General features: G+C 41.4%; 1 protein-coding gene across 8 annotated transcripts in view; it reads right to left on the bottom strand.

Annotated features, from left to right (window-relative positions):
- The window catches only part of TAFA5 (TAFA chemokine like family member 5), a 481,655-nt gene that overhangs the window by 360,225 nt on the left and 104,547 nt on the right, over positions 1–16,883 (bottom strand). For 6 of the 8 annotated variants that reach the window (XR_010387614.1, XM_064506183.1, XM_064506174.1 and 3 more), the window contains exon 2: positions 15,751–15,837. The exons of 1 other annotated variant lie outside the window; for it this stretch is intronic. Coding sequence is in view for 6 of the 7 variants with exons in the window: in XM_064506183.1 (XP_064362253.1) it covers positions 15,751–15,837 (87 nt within the window). In the remaining variant the exon portion in view is untranslated. Of the gene's footprint in view, positions 1–6,282; positions 6,618–15,750; positions 15,838–16,883 lie in introns of those variants that run through there. One more of the 8 variants, XM_064506200.1, reaches the window with a different exon arrangement.

Genomic DNA, 16,883 nt, shown 5'->3' with positions numbered 1-16,883 from the left:
TTAGAAACAAGAAAAATAAATATTAGTCAACATATCTAATAAGCATGCACTTTTCACACTATAGTGTGAATCATACCAGCCCATAGCACAGCCTTTAAGAATAGGTAGCGCACTGATAAATACTGAGAAAGGTCAATAATTCCTCATTTATGCTTTTGGGGCATGAAAACAGGCAGTCATAAAAAGGCTACAAAAAATCTGTTACTAACTCCTTTTGTCATCAAGCTCAAAGAGAAAAAGCAGGGTTTTCTGTTCCATCTATGGTCTACTTCTCTCTGAAGAACATACACTTCTTTCATTTTCATCACTCCAAAACAAAGACTGATCCAAAGCTGCCTTCTATGGGGAGAAAACCTAACAGACTCCCCCCCTCTTGGTGTATCTTGGTATGGCAAATGCCAGATAAAGAACCCCCCACCCAGCCCGCCAAAAGAAAATTTATAAGAACTTTTGCCTGCATAACTTCTTTAACCACTATGCCGCTCTGAACTCACTATGCCGCTCTGAACTTACCTTTAAAAAAGACTCTGAAAATACCCTTCCCCCCCACCCCCCCCACCCCCCACCCCCCGGCAAATACAATGCTACTTTATTTCAAAGCAGGACCTCCTATTCTTTTTTCAGTCCTGTTGTAGCTCCTTATTTTCAAATAACAACTGAACTGGGTCTTCTTAATTTTACTTGATTTTCCAAAAAACTATGCAAAACTGCTACAACAAAAATAACAGATTGGTTCAGATTGGTTACCTTTCACATTTTCTTTCCTCCTGCAGCATTTATTCAAGTTTTTTTTTTTTTTTTTAAACCTGTCAAATCTGTTGTCTGGCTAGGAAGAGAAATGTGCTACCTCTGCATTCAGTGTCCCTCTCTAGTCTGATATGCTGCTGTGATAATCCCATTCATATTTGCCTCTCTACAAACCGGACAAACTATGTATAAAAGACAAACTAGAAAAAAGAATTATACTACAGTATGTTAGAAGTGACAACACTTTACAAAAAAGAAAAAAAAATCTGCAGCTGGGACACACTGTCCTCAACTTAGTTTTACTATATATAGGTAACATATGCAGCACATCTGGCATGCAAGGTATCTTACTGCTTTGCAACAGAGGTTAAGTACAAGCGGGCAAATTGAAAAAGAATGCTATCATAAACTCAGTCCCTCACCCCCCAACTCTTAGGAACAATCCTCTTTCTTTCTTCAATTGTTCCAAGTTAAAAGATGAAAAGAAGACAGGTTGGCAATATTAGCTATCGTGATAAGTCACATTTAAACTCTTTCCAGCAAAATTTTGAGGGCCAAAATCTCAAAAAGTTTTGAAGATAAAGTATTTCCTCAAAAAGTTTTACACACTACTAAACACCAAGTTTTATCGATTGTATGAAGCTATGAGGATATATGAACAGTATTATATATTTTGGAAAGTTATGAGAAAAAAGTCTTAGGTATATCGTCCATAGAGATTTTCAAATGTTGGCTTAGTCATAGTAGGGTTGTTTGGGGTTACATAGCCAAATAGAATAAAGCTGCCTTAATATTTTAAGTTGCAAAATGTACACCCTAGGAACACAAAAAACATATAAAACATTTTCCATACTTTTAGAGCAAATTAAAATATTTATGTCTGTAGAGATTGACAAAATAAAGATACTAATCTCAAGTACAAACCTGAACCAAGTTATTACAAGGATTAAATGCATTCTTATGAAGTGTTGCAGACTTTTGGCTAGTGTGACACTAAGTCCTCAAAATGTGTTTGACAGAAAAGTGCCAACAGGAGAGGAACCCATAACTTTTGCCCAAGGTAAAAAAAAAAATATATATATATATATATATATGAGAATACATATGAAATTAGATGTGCTAAAATTATGGAATTAGATGTGCTAAAGAGATACCCTATTTGTATAAACAAGTATATACTAAACCTGTACAAGTGAAACTAAAATTCTAGTTTATCATCGTAACACAAGCACCACAATTCTCTTGTCTCTACTTAATTGCTGCAGGATATAATGCAAAATCATCCTATTTCACACAGCGTGCTACAGCACATCTACCTAGCAGACGAGGAATGTAGCTTTGAGAGCTGAGTGCTCCAATTCTCTGAACTTTAAGTGAGATTCTTGAGACTGAATCCCTGTTTCTGTGTAGTCCCAGCACTTTAATCTCGTAAACCATTTAAAATAATGAATTATCCCTAGGAGGTTAGACATCCCAGCCTCTTAACTAGCATTCATAAAATAAACAAAACTTTAAAGTATATTAAAGGCTGTCATGCACCCTGGCTGCGATATACGCCTGCCTTTCCAAAGTTATCCCCTGACTGAACTACTTTATGTGGGATTCAAAGACACATTTTGAAACTGTATCCTTTACCTTTCCCCATCAGGGCTGTGAGTGGCTAAAATGTTGTACTGGGGGAAAAGGATACCTGTTTGGGGCAAAGGAGTTCCCCCAACAAGGTGTATAGCACTCATCAACTTGGAGTGCTTGACAGTTCTTCTCTTTGCAAAAATACGTTAAACAATAATAAAGAGGCTCTACATCTCTTTAAATCAGACACAGGTAGTGAATATAATTCCTTAGTCTAATTCCTTACGATCCTCAACGGTGCCTGCAAAAAGTTTTAAATACTTCAATTTTTAGCACCTCTCCATACTGACTGCCACTGACTACAGCATGTTAAATGGCTTTGCCGGGAGATCAGACAGGCATGGGACTGCAATTATAGATCACAATACCCTTTTCTCGGTTCACAGCTCTATTCATCTTTTAGAAACACTGAAGGACAGATTGGACATAGGGGAACGGATTAGCCACAGGACGACCTGTATTTCCACACAAAAGCCTAGAGTGTGGAAAAATGGCACCCTGTGTCACCCATTCTTCACTTCCTGAAAAAAACATATTCATGAAAAAAGACATTTAAACAGCTCTTTCCCACTCATCCCAGGAAAGGCATTCACTGCTCCTTACATCATTTGAACTTCAGTACTGTAATACTACTATAAATTGCCTTAATTCCAAAATGTATATAAAATAATTTGAGAATCAATACGGGTCTACTTGGAAAAAATGTAAGTTCAGCATAGGAACTAAAAAGAATAATTAATGGCATAAAAACTCTACAGCTGACAGTTGCAACACACAATCTCATATTTATGAATGTGATTGTGGATTTGGGTCTGATAAAAAGTTTTAGCTGGATATAATGAAACTTCTACACTCTATAACCATGCAAAACAAGTGAAATTAATTTAAAAAAAATCTGTTAATAGGTGATAAGAGTTAAACATAACAGATAACATCACTAATTCCAAGTAAGCAAAAGGCAAATGAATACAGAAAAAGACATGTGGCAATTACAGCATTTTGAGATGTTGTGAAAAGTGAACATTATGTCAGTTTTCTACTAACACCTGCCTCTGGAAAAATAATAAGCAGTAAATATTACAAAACATGCAAAAATGGAAGGAGTGTGTATTAATAAATTAACGCAGATCTTTAATTAATTTTACATGCCATTCTTCTTAAATCAATTGCCTTACATACAAAAGAGATGCTCGGTGTATGAACTAGCGCTGTCAAACTGTCTCAGGAGATACGTGGTATCAGCTAATCTGATCAGGCTAGGCGACCTGGTGGTCTACTTGTTTGCTGTTTGGGACTACAGGAAATTATCCTTTCATACAAGAAATAATCAAATGAAATTGTCCAAGCATTTAACTTAGGAATTTGACCACACATCTGAGCTCATGAGGTCCATTAGGCTCTGATGAGAAATTAATCTTTTTGCCAGGAAATCAACAGTCTAATAACATTACATGTAATGAGACATACATTAAAATTTTATGAAAAGTTAAGAATGGTAAAGGAGTAGCTGTGATATCAGAAAAACTCCAAATCCTCTGAAGGTAAGGCAGCAGCCATCTCACATATACTTTTCTTCTTTATATATATTTATTCAGTAAACTAGCATGGTAGACATAAAATTAAATGACTTGCTATTCCTTTCCTCATGCTTCTTTCCCTTGTTTTCTTACAAAAGATCTAAAATTTAGGTTTTCAAAGAAAAAAAATTGCAAAGTCAAGTTTTAAATTACAATATATGGGCACTTAAATCTCCTATGCATTTTTTCCACCTTTTAAATGCCTACATTTTAATATATTACACATAAAAATCGATTTTTATTAGATATTAAAAAGTTCTTCATAAAGAAAAACTCAGCTATACCATATGGATTTTCAATCAATTCCACTCAACTACTCAGTGCTATCAGTGAAACTACAGAGAGGAAGACATCCACTGCTGAAGTAATTATACAAAAGGGGTCAAAATACTATTGTGAAGATTAGCACTCGTCACAAAAAGGCTGACAACTAACCCAATACACGCAATCTGTATTTACAGTAAGCATATAGTTCTCAGGGTTAAACAAAGCAGAAACATTTTGTTCACAAAAATAAGCAAACTGATGCAATTAAGCTATCCAACAAGCTCAGGAGCACATCAGTTTACTCTCTGCAGCCCACAGTAAGAGGGGCTATAAATGCTGGAGGAAACGCACGGTGAGATTTGTTGAAGTACTTGGTGTGTGGCCACAGTTTCTGTTTTTATATATAGATTTCCTAGCTTTCTGCTCCTACAGTGCAAGGAGAAATATTTTAAGTGAAACAAAATGCTTCTTCCTGTCTAGATAGTTTACAGTAAAGAAGGTATCAAAATCAAGCCATGGAAGAGAGCAAAAAAAAACCATGAAACATAATGGCAAATACTGACAAAAAACAGCCTGAAATAACTGGCAATATTTCTGTCTTCAAAATCACCTTAAAATGAGCCATCTCATTAGACAGAGATGTATAAGTATGTTAGTAGGAACATTTTAAAAGAATATTAAATAAGTGAGTATGTGGGAGGCATTACACACAGCGAGCAATTAAAAGCACGGGTAATTTCTTAAAGGAGAAATCTCTGGCACATTCCTCAGTGTGGCTATCTGGATAACTCTTCTTCGTTAACCAAACCAAGCAAATCAGGTTTTGCTCATCTCACCAAAAGATCTTTGAAAAGGTGCAGTTTGTGGGGTTTGCACTGGCACTACATTGAACACCATCAGCGATCCTCCAGTGGTTGCAAGGTTGTCACTTTGCCCAGTCTTGAGTGAAACTTTGTCCCAGTCACATAGAAGTTCCCCCCCACCACCCCCATGTTTTGCACAACCAGCATTCAAAACTGTGCTGTGTTCAACGTTCAGGTAGTTATAATCTGAACTACATTACAATGCTGAAAAAGAATTAATGGGCTCACCCACCCCCCAAAAAACCCTCTTCTAATTGTGTTATTTTTGTTAACACTGCTTCAAGAGCAGCATTGATCTTTCCCACACACAACGCAAAAATATATGCACATCTCTTGGGATTTACACTTGTATCTCAGGTTAGAGTTTGCTTTACAAAAAGGCAGTGGAATCGTTATGTCAGCAGAAGAAAAAGAGTGAATTTCCAGAGGAAGGGAAGCTAAAAAAGAAAAAAAAAGGAGGCTTACTCCCCAAGAAAATTCCTCTAGCCACATGATCAAATGCATCTTTTTTTTTTTTCCCCACACGACTCAAGCTGGGAAAAAAGCAGGGGGGAAACAAACCACCACAGCACCCGATTTATTTTCTCTGATAAACCAAAATCAACATTTTCTGACCACAAGGTGGAAGAAACAGAAGCCCTGAAACCATGCAAAGGCCTCTCCAGCTCTGGGGCAGTGAGAAGAAAGATGCTGAATGCCCGGGATTTGCTCTGCCCTGCCCTTTCCATAGAACTTTAGTGCCATCTATTGAAAATTTACTGAACAAGGAAGAGGGAGAAGATGCCTATTGATTTGGTATAAAAATAAGACGTTTACTTGTTAGGATTTTTGGTTTATTAATACTCCCATGATGACTACTGTTCTCTGGTCATCTGATAGCAACAAATATTTTCTACACACTATACATGCCCGGTAAGGAAATGAGACACTGATCCTAAAGCACCGAATGCAATCATTGTACAAATTTATATATATATATATATATATATATATATGCACACATTTACCAAGAATGCAAGTCTAAAGCTACCTATTTGCTAAAGGCACAAAAATGAGAAGGCTTTAGAGGGAAAGGAAAAAACAGCGTGGAACCACTGCCGTAAATAGAACATACTGGAAACAGTAAAAATAATTAGGCACCTCGTACAGACCTTAGTATTAAAGAACAGGGTACGTAGACATGCAGATATAATTACCTTCTTTAAGAAACTGTGAGTGGATGACAAATATAAGAAAACAGCAGATCGCTGCTCCTGCTAGTGCCCATAAAGCTTTCAAGAGCTGCATCTCGGTCTGAAACTCAGTAAATACCCAGAAAGTCACACAATGAATTTCCACAGCGATGCATCAACGCTTCCCTCCGTGCGCCCGGCGCGGCGGCTCCGGCGGGGACCACGCTCGCGAGCAGGGCGGGCGAGCCGCGGCCGCGGAGGAGGGGCCGGGGCTTCACACCCCGCGCGGGGGCAGCGGCGGCGGCGGCGGCAGCGCCGCGCTCTCCTCGCCCAGGCGCCGGGCGCGGGGCCCCATGAATCAGCGCTCGGCAGCCGCGGGAGCCGCGCCGCGGCGGGGGCAGGGAGGCGGCCGCGCCGCGCAGCGCTGCGCAACAGCGCCCGCCGCGCCGCGCCGCGCCGTGCCGCGCCGCGGGGGCGCGGGGCCGCCGCCGCCGCTCAGGGCGCTCCGCCGCCGGGCGGCGCGGGGCGCGCGGGGGCCGGGCCCGCCGCGCCGGGGCTCCGCGGGAGCCGCTGCAGCATCGCCGGGCTGCGGGCGCCGCTCGCTCGCGCTCTGCCTCGCTCGTCGGGCCGCCGCTCCGCGGCTGCTGCCACGGCGCGGGGAGGGGAGGGGAGGGGAGAGCGGGCGGGGGGCGGGGGGGCGGGAGCGGGCGCGGGGGGAGGGACCTCCCCGCACTGCAACTTCTCCCGGCTGCCGGCAATTTGTTGCGCCCCCTCCCGCGGCGCCGCTCCCGCGCAGGGCCCCGCTTAGCCCGCCGCGCCGGGCAGCGCAGGGAGGGCCGGCCCCCGCCGCGCGCATCCCCGCGGCTCCTGCGCGCGCGGCTCGGGGAGACCCCGGGAACGCGCCCGCGCAGGGCTGAGCCATCCCGCCGCCTCTCCGCGGCGGCGGCACCCGCGGAGCGCCCCGAGCTGCGGCCAGGCGAGCTCGGCCGGCAGGCTGATGCCTCCGCGCAGCCCGCCCCGCGCGGAGCAGCGCCCAGGGAAGAAGCCATAAATCGCTCCCGCCCGCCCCCCCCCCCCCCAAAAGCCTGTGATTCCGCCGCCTTCCCAGCCCCGGGGAAGGCCCGAGGGCCGCGCGGCGGCGGCGCGGAGCAGCGCCCGGGCCGCAGGGGGAGGCAGCCGCGGAGGCGCTGCGGGCGCAGCCGGGCCGTGCGCGCCGCGGGGCCGCCCCGACGGGGGCCGCACCGCAGCGCGCCTCGCCGCGCTCCTCCTGCGGCTCGGCGTGCGGTGGCAGGGGGCGCCCAGTCCGCGCGGCGGACACCTGCGCGCTGCAGCGCGGCCGCGGCGGGTGCATCTGGGCTGCAGGAGGCGGCCGGGGAGATGCCGCCTCCGGCCGCGCCTCTGCCCGCGGAACCCGGCGCCCCCGCGCTTCTCGCGGTCAAACACCGCCGGCCGCTCCGCGCAACTTCCGCAGGCTGCGCTGCCCGCCGCGCCGCAAGCGAGCCCGGCGCCGCGGCCTGCGCACCGGCCGGGAGCGCTGGCCGCGACGGGCGGTATCTGACCCCCCGGGCAGGAGGGAGAAGCCGCGGGCGAGCGGCCGGGCCGCAGCACCGCGGGCGGGAGGCGGCGTCGTGCCGGGGTGCGGGGCGGCCCCCCGCGCCGCGTCGCCCCGCGCTGCGCCGGGCGCTGCTCTGCCCCTCAGGCCGCGTCTGCCTGCGCAGCGGCGGCGCATTTCTCTACACAGCGGCGGCAGCAGCGCACCGGTGGCTGGTGCGTTACCCGGTTGATCTGGAGGAAAGCGCATCCGCAGTTCTGGAGATACAAACAAAGTAAGGGAGTAGCTGCAAGTTCAGTTGCAGCTTCGTTTTCATAGCTGTTTGGTTAAATGTTTAGTTTTATGTTTATTTTTTAATGCTTACTATTTATTTTGTTAATTAGAAAAAATGAGGGGTTTCTGGATGCTTGGGAGGACGGATTAATAAAAGATCAATATTTTAGTTGGACGAACATCTCCTTTGTTGTTGATGATGCGTGTTGAGTTCCTCCCTGTGCTTTTTGGTTTTTCACTGATAGCACGGAGAAACATTAGAAGCAACTATCTTTTGCATTTTAAACTTCAGCCAAAGCCCTATAAAACCATTTACTCCATTTTCTATATTTGAAGATTACAGCAATGCAATGTTAAAGCAATGTGATAGCTACACTAGAGATATTCCACTGTAAATCCTTCATTCTGAAATGTGCCCTTTGGTGAGAAATTGGCCAGGCTTAGGCTCAGTTCAGGTTGGGTTTTGTTTGTTTATTTGTCTTCTGTGTGAAAGGAAAAAGTGTCAAGTGTCTAAAGAAAATCCACACATTTTACACTTGGGCTATCACAAACAAAAAAAAATAAAGAAATAGCTGCATTTTTTTTTAAGTCCACAGATAAACGGATTTTAAAAGTGTCTCAAACTTAAGAGTTTATGCAGACCAGGATAAGCAATATATATCTTTCAGCCTGAAAACACTAAGTTTGGAGAGAGAAGCTATAAACAATTTTACACAATATATTACTTTCTTTTTTGGCTAAAAGTATGTGAGGAGACACTGCCAGTGAGTCAAAATCTCTTGCTTACTCCTTTCAAAGTTCAAAATGATAACCCTGCTCCCATATACTTCAATTTTAAACTAGTCTTACTTCTTCGAAGCTCCTGAAATAGCAAAATACTCGTGGGCTTTGGATCAGACCTCTGAATAAGCAAGACATCGGAATCTGGCACTGTGCTCCCTGGCCACAGGGGAGTCCCTCTACATGCACGCCAGTGTAAGCGGGAGCACAATCTGGTTCAGTGCTCACACTGTACAGAGATATTTAGTCTCATAGCAACAAGGGATTCCAGAAGACTTCCCATTTGGGAGGACAGTGGTACCTGGCAACGCTGCTTGCTGTACTAAATATGGTTCACTGTGTTTTTTGTATTTTCTAAATAGCTTTGGACCTTTCAAATAGGGTGAGTCCTATTCAAAAATAGCTGTCTTCAATTTTTTGATTTGTCACCTTCATAAAGATTTATAAAATATTGAAGATGTCTCAAGTTACCAGCACAGACTTCTCTGAAAGACTTTTCTGAATAAATTCCACTGACAAAAATTTCCCTTATCTTTCAGCCTATTAAGATTTGCATTTCATCTCCAGCTAGTGCAATAGCCCATGCCAAACAATTTCTAAGCTGCTTGGACCCAGAGAGATTTACAGAACTATCTCACTATGAATTTCCATTTTTTTGTCAGATATCTGACCCCATGCATCTCCAGCAGTATAGAGACAAAGGATGCACGTACCCTTTGGCCGTGTCCCAGCAATAGCTTCTGCCTGGGAACCATTCCTCAGCAAATTCCCCAGTTACATTTACACATTAGAGGAGGGATGCTGAGCACCTGAAAGCTCCCTGACAAGGCTAGTGGCTGGTGAAGGCTGGTGAGGCTGGTGGCCTCAGTTACAGCTGGGAAAAGTAGTGGTGAATGCATTTTCCTGATGGTCAAGGAGCAAAAGCAAACATGTATGAGATTTAAGAACTTCCAAATTCTTATGAGAAGGCAACTGAAAAAACACTAGTACCTTATTTCCAAACTATATCTTCTCATTTGGAAATAACCTCATTTGTTCCTTTTAGTAAAACTTCTAATATACAGAATTACTAAAACGGCAACTCAGTAGCAAAGATAGCACCATTTGCTCAGTTCTAGAGATTGAAAAGTATTTTCTGTACTCCGCATTTCATTCTATGAAAAGATTCTACTGAAATTCCAAAGATTTATTCTTCAATGTTGAGATATTTTATAAATAAAAAGATGTTAAAATTGTTGGAACATGAACATGTTCAGATTGTGCTCCATATCACTGTAACTAAGCCCTTGGTATTTTCAGTTGTGTTGAATGTTTTCTACATAATTTTACTGTTCATGCAGTAAAAACCAAAACCATGCACGGCCAATGCAGATCTAAATGCAGTAGCACGGGAGATGACGTTAGCCCATTTTCACTGATGAATTTGGAATCTACTACTGGCTTTTAATCACAAAAAAATGGAGCAGACAATATCTATTATTAGGTTATCTCACCCAAACCTTTGCCACTGCCCACTGGGGCACTGGCTCACTGGGTTTTATTTTTGCTGCTGTTGAGTTACTCAGGCAATAGTTTGTCACCAGTCACTTGAGCAGATTATTCCAGCCCAGTGGTTCTCTCAGCTGGGATGCTTCTCCTGATGCTAAGTTTAACATTGTATTTTGTTGAAATCTACCCAGTTCATCTTTCGCATGTGCCTGAGGTGGTATTATAAATTCTTTCCCATTTTTAATCTACCAAAATAGATTATATGTTATTCAATATATATACACTGTATGAATACAGATAGATACATCTCCACTAATTACTCTTTGCAGCTTTTAAATAATTTTTTCCTACTGTTCTCTGCATTGGTTCACATTTCTTTACTACTGGACTGGCCACATTTGCACGTAGTCCTCAAAACACTGCTCCAGATCTTCAGCTGATGCTAGCTAAGCACCACTGGAGTAAAACATATTCTCTAAAGAGATTCTGTTAAATTCTCTGTTTTGTGACATGACACAGCTACCATAAAAATCACTAATTCACATCTATTTGATCATCTCTTTCCATGAATACCTAAATTTTTTGCTTTGTTTTTTCTTCACGTACCTCATCAAGTGACACATTAATATGACTTAATCATTTTTGACCAAACCATGTTTTCCTGTTCATTCTGCTAATGGCAGATTCATAAAAGGGATAGCATGGCATAGATATTTTAGAATAATCACTGTGTAATATAATTTACCTTCACTTAGTACTTCTGATGTATTTGTTAAAAAGTTTATTTTCTTTGGCTTTTCAGTTGTAGTATTTTGCTGTTCTTCTCTGCTTCCTATTGTCTTACTGACTTTCTATTTTGGTTTGGTTTCATTGCTCTTTTCTATTTATAGAGAAAGAGCTGTGCCAGCAGTTTTTGTCATGTGGACAGTTGCCCATTGGGAACGCATTTCACTTTCTCACACACAGCAGCCACCAGTTGGTAATAGCTTTTGGCCACTATCGACAAAGGCTGCATATGAGCTGGATAAGAGGAAATGAAAGGTTTGTTAAGATCGCTGTGATCCCTTGAACCACTGGTAAATTCCAAAGGAACACAAATCCAAAATGACACAACATGCCAGTCACCTGTTATGGATAGTGTAGTCAAAATAGGTTACCACACTCCTCTTTCCATGTTGTACTCATGGATCATCTTCCTTGTATCTGCTTATCCAGCAGTCTCCCCTGATATCATTCAAATCTTTAAACAGCTTACCTATGTCATGTTGCCCTTGTACGCTTTCATTTTACCTTATACACTCAACCTGTTACAGGGAGCACCTATCTTTGCAGTGGCTGCTCTGACACATGTAACTACACAATTATAGATGACTCGGTAACCACCCATTGACTAAAAATAACCTAGCAACTGAAGATACACTTAGGTATTGATACTTGGATATCCCAGAGGAATCCTTCACAGCTCTTGTAGCTGGGGAAAACATATGTATCTCACTAAATGCAGTAGACTAGGAATCCTCAGGGGTGTGGGTGGGGGGATATAAGGGGAGGAGATAACATTGCACAAGTGAAAGATATTCCAGACAACACTATGCCAGCTAGTCCAACTCTTACTCAACTAGCTCTGCAATTGAGGTTTTCTACTAAGTAGTACCATGACAACGTTATGACCCAGGGAATCTCTTACACAGAAAAACCCCAGTGCATCTGGAATTACAAAATCTGGAGCCTTACAAAATTCAACCCCTGCACTGGTGGTACTTGCAACTAGTACAGATCCAAACCCAGCCATGCTAGTATGCCCATGAGAAATGAGATGCACTGTAATGAATGAGCTGCCACTGAGGAGTGACCCAGAGGCAGCATGATAATGTTGAAACTCATTCTGGCCTTCCAGAGCAAGGAACTCTTTCTATGAGATGTACCAATTTTCCACTCAAACTCTTGAGGAAGAAGTATAGAAATGGTTGGAGAAAGAGGTACAGATACTTCCATGCACTCCTCTAAATGACATGATTTAATTTCTATGATACATAATTACATATGCTATGGTGGCCTGTGGATAGTTTTATATTTTGGGAGGAGGGGGGATAACAGAGTATTAAGCTGACAGAACCATATATGTTTTAATGAGTGAACTTGTAAAACTGCAGTGCCTGTTTGTCCTTCCATTCCCTCTCCCAGCCTTTTCTGGTTTGTTTATAGCCTTTATCTATTCTTGTTTTCAAAACAGACCTTAATCTGGCTAAAAGATATGAATAGGTGGCATCTTACGTCTGGGAGTAGAAATAGTAATCTCACAGAGAAAGTCCACAAGATCTCAAGGGCCTTCCCACCTGCCGCCAGTTAGAAGATTATCATCTTGAGATGGTAATTCAGAGAGAGTACACAACTATTAAAACTCACAGTTAATATTTCTCAGAAAGGCATATGCTTGAATGTTCCAGTGATTATGGGACTAACCACAAAAATTGCACTGAAATTAATAGGACTTATGCTCATGTTTTTACTTTTTATATATTTTAAGATCATCTGGACTTTTTTTTAAACACAACTCTACTCAAAACAATTGTTCACTCCTTTTCCAAAAAGGATTTATATTATAACTAGGACTATTAAACACATGATATTAATTAAACTTAGTTATGGACCACAGAGTTTCCATTATCAGTTCCTGAGAGTCTGGCCTAAATGCACACAGCTTAAATGCAGTAACATTCAGTTAGTCCTCCTTCATATCAAGTCAGACATGCCCACACAACTGTTAGCTTTGATCCTGAAGTCACAGTAAAATCTTAGCACAATCCAAGACCCATTGGGTAAGCCATGCAGAACGAGCAGCAACTCTGAGTCACGTCACAGCAAATCCTTACAGAAAGGCCAGCAGCAGCGTTGCATGGATAAGTTACAAAGCTAATGAGCTGGGGGGTTTGCTGCTTTCCCTCCCTCAAATGGGGAGGAGAAGAAAAACCCCAAAGATCCAAATTCTACAGAAATGCTACGATACAAATTCATATGGGCAGATCGACTAATAAGGTTCATGACCTACAGCTTGACCTTTGACCAGAGAATGTTCTTTACATTTATTTAGCTGCTGACCTTCCACCTCCAAACCTGGATATCACAAAAATTGATAATAAGCAGCTTCAGTCAGGCCACTATGGATTCTTTTGCCTCCTTCCTCTGGTGATTCTTACTGCAGTAAGTAGGAAAGGGAGCTACCATAAAAACATAGTATATACAGAACAAACAGCAAGGCACCCCCACAGTTAGACAGAATATGCAGTGTACATGTAAAGAAGAGAGAACAACTGCCTCTGTAGTGTTTGAGCATGCTGGGTGATATTATTGAGAGAAGGAGTAATCTTTCGTTGCTAATAAATTAGCGGAGGGGAAAAACAAATACTTTTCAGACAAATGTTAAACACAGATGCTTTAAAAAAATTATTCACAACCTCAAATAAACAGTTGAAAACTGTTACACGCACAAAATAAACTAATTACATTATAAGCATAAATTAAAATGGATTTACCACTGTGGCAGTCTTCTTCTAAGCCTGAAAACTCTATGTTTTCAATAGATCTACACCTGCATCAGACTGCAACATTATATGAGGCCCAGAATTTTAAATATTAAGTTTCTACTGGGTCTCTGTTCAGTACTTCATACCACAATCCTGAATAAGCGAAGGAGAAAGTTGTTTTCAAATCTATCTTAAATCTCAGAACATAAATTTGTTTGTAATTCTGAAATATAAAACAATAATTTCACAAGCCATTCATGTATAATATAGTCTACCAGTTCTTGGTATTAAAAAAAAAAAATAGCTAGTCCCTAGCTATTATTAGATATAGCCAGATGATGTTAAGTGGTATAAGACATATTTTGTTTGGCAGGATGAAATGGATTACTGCAAACTAATCTGAACTTTATTACTGAACTCTTTGCTATGAGGAATTAACACACTGGAGACCCATCTATGTACACCTGGGGTGGGATAATGGCAGGAACTGCAGATTAATATAGCCTTCCCTTGCATGCACAATGCACTTCTTATTTGCTAGCTTGTTTGTTTTTGTATAAGGTTTATTTTGTCTATTTACCATATAGATCAGGCAGCCTATAACTTACTAGAGTTAATGAAGTAGCCACTGTATAGCAGCTTTACACAAAACAGCATATTTTTAAAGGGCAGCATCCTCTTTGGTTTCATTTTGAATTATGCAATTCTAATAGGAACCCTTTTTCTGCATGCTTATGCTGCTTTAAAATAGAAAGCTTTAATTACAATATGAGATGAAGCATTTAAGATTTTGGCATTTAACAAAAACAAAAAACCCCAGCTATTAAAACAGTGCTCTTCACACGTACAGCAATATCATCTTCTTTAGGTTGCAACTGAAACTGTTGACAGCACACAGCATGGACTGACTTCAGTAAAAATCCTGGAGACATTGTAGCCGATTCAGCCAGATTTCAGAAAGACTGAACATTACAGGGAGAATGCTCTTTGTACAGATACTGTAAGAGTAACGTCCTTTTCTATGGTATAATATGCATTCCCCCTGGACGTTGCTCAGCCTTAGAGAACGAGTGATGTGGATCGTGGACCCATCTTTGTGCCAACTCTTGGGAGCTTTGGCCATCACACAGCCTATTCTAGACTGTCCTGATCTCTGCACTCATCAGCAGGCTCTTGAACAAGAGACAGAAAGCCTCTTCCGAATTCCTCACTGAATGCACACTCAGTTGAAAGGGTCATTTCAACACCCCATGTCTGAATTGTCTTTGATGTCTGTGGCTGTGCACAGGTTCAAGTTCACTAGTCCATATGTTTTTAGTTGCCTGTGCCCTTATCTGAAGGGACAGATGAGACTCTATTCATGACAGCTCATTGCTTCAGATTCAGCAAGAATGTATAAGATAACATGTAGATAGTAGGGATGATATCATAGGGCTTGAATATGAGTTTGAGCCTTAAAGTAACATGGGTTAAGACATGCCCACAGAAACTGTTAGCTTTGATCCTGAATATCTTAGTGCAGTTTACCTCACCAGTATATTAATATACTGGTAATATTATGACATTACATTAGTGTAATATTATACACTGAATGGCTACTGTAGAAAATGTAGACACATCAGAAGCAGGTAATGATATCTTAGAGTTTTTACGTACGAATTACAGCATGCAGATTAGATACTCTATTTTGTTTTTGAAAATACATGATTTTTTAATGTTTATTTTGTTTTGTTTAACATTTCAAAGGAAGATGATATAGTCTATTCTGTCAATACTGCACAGAATAATTGGTCAGTAACACATTTTATAAACCATATGCTCTCAATCCATGATACAGTGCTTTGAGAATGTGTCAACACTCTGTGTATTCCTTACCCAGCTCAAAAGCATCTTGGAAGCACCTCGGGCAATGTCTCATATACAGCCATTGAGGGTTATCCGCTCCAAAATAGCTGTTATAATCTGAATGGAAGAACCATAAATGATTCAATTGAAATCACTTCTGAAAATACAAAAGGAAATGAACACAGAATAAACTACAATATTAGGGGGTCTAACACCTCACAAACCTGAAGATTTAGAATTGAAGACCTCACTCTTTCCCCTTGTAATCATCCTACCATATGTAACAGCTACTTCAAGATGCTGAAAACATCATTCATAAAACTGGCCTTCACTAATTTAGGAGATTTTTTTGTAGTCATTTTAGATATAAGTTAATGACATGCATATCCAATTACATGTCACATAATTGCAGCTAAATAAAAGGGTCTCTCTCTCTCTCTCACTCTCTCTCCCCCTCATTCTTTGAAAGAAGCTTCTGCAAAAAAAATATATATATATAGTATAGTACCTAGCACTTATCTAATTATTGCCTTCATAGTAAAACCCCACCTGTGTTTAATAAAAACTAAAACTCTAGTGCCACCAAAGGTTGGATCCACAAACAGCTTGCTTTGCTTTTTATGAAGAAATAATGACAGAAAAATCTTTTTTTCACAGAAAAATAATGGTATTCTTTAAAATAGAAAGAACAAATCAAACTCCTAAAACTCATGACAATTACTAGTAGAAAGGAGGGGCTAGCAAAAGACAGTGTAATTAACTAGAATAACTGTTATGTTTTAAAGAAGCATTTTAGATGTTCAATTTCTTTAATATTGTTTTAAATGCCAAAATTTTGTATTGTTTTCTTTTTGCATACATGTAACAGATTTTTTTTCTTCTGGTACCATCAGGTTTTTTTAAACAAACATGTTTTCTTCAAAATAGCTTCGGAAGAATACAGCAGAGATATCAGAAGCAGATGTGTATTTTAGGTAGTAAACTGAAATATCAACAACTGCAAGCAAGATCTTGATTAACTGGATATTGAAGAGCATCGCCTGAGGGTTAAGGACACCAAGGTGATCAGCAAAGGAGAAGCTATTATGTTGATGTAAGCATCTGCAGCTGGCATCAGTCCTAAAGAGGTGCCATAGGTATGAAAGTGTTTACCAATACTGTTG

This window comes from Dromaius novaehollandiae, chromosome 1 (genome assembly GCF_036370855.1).
Source record: "Dromaius novaehollandiae isolate bDroNov1 chromosome 1, bDroNov1.hap1, whole genome shotgun sequence".
Taxonomy (NCBI): domain Eukaryota; kingdom Metazoa; phylum Chordata; class Aves; order Casuariiformes; family Dromaiidae; genus Dromaius; species Dromaius novaehollandiae.
This window is presented reverse-complemented; position numbering and strand designations above follow the sequence as displayed.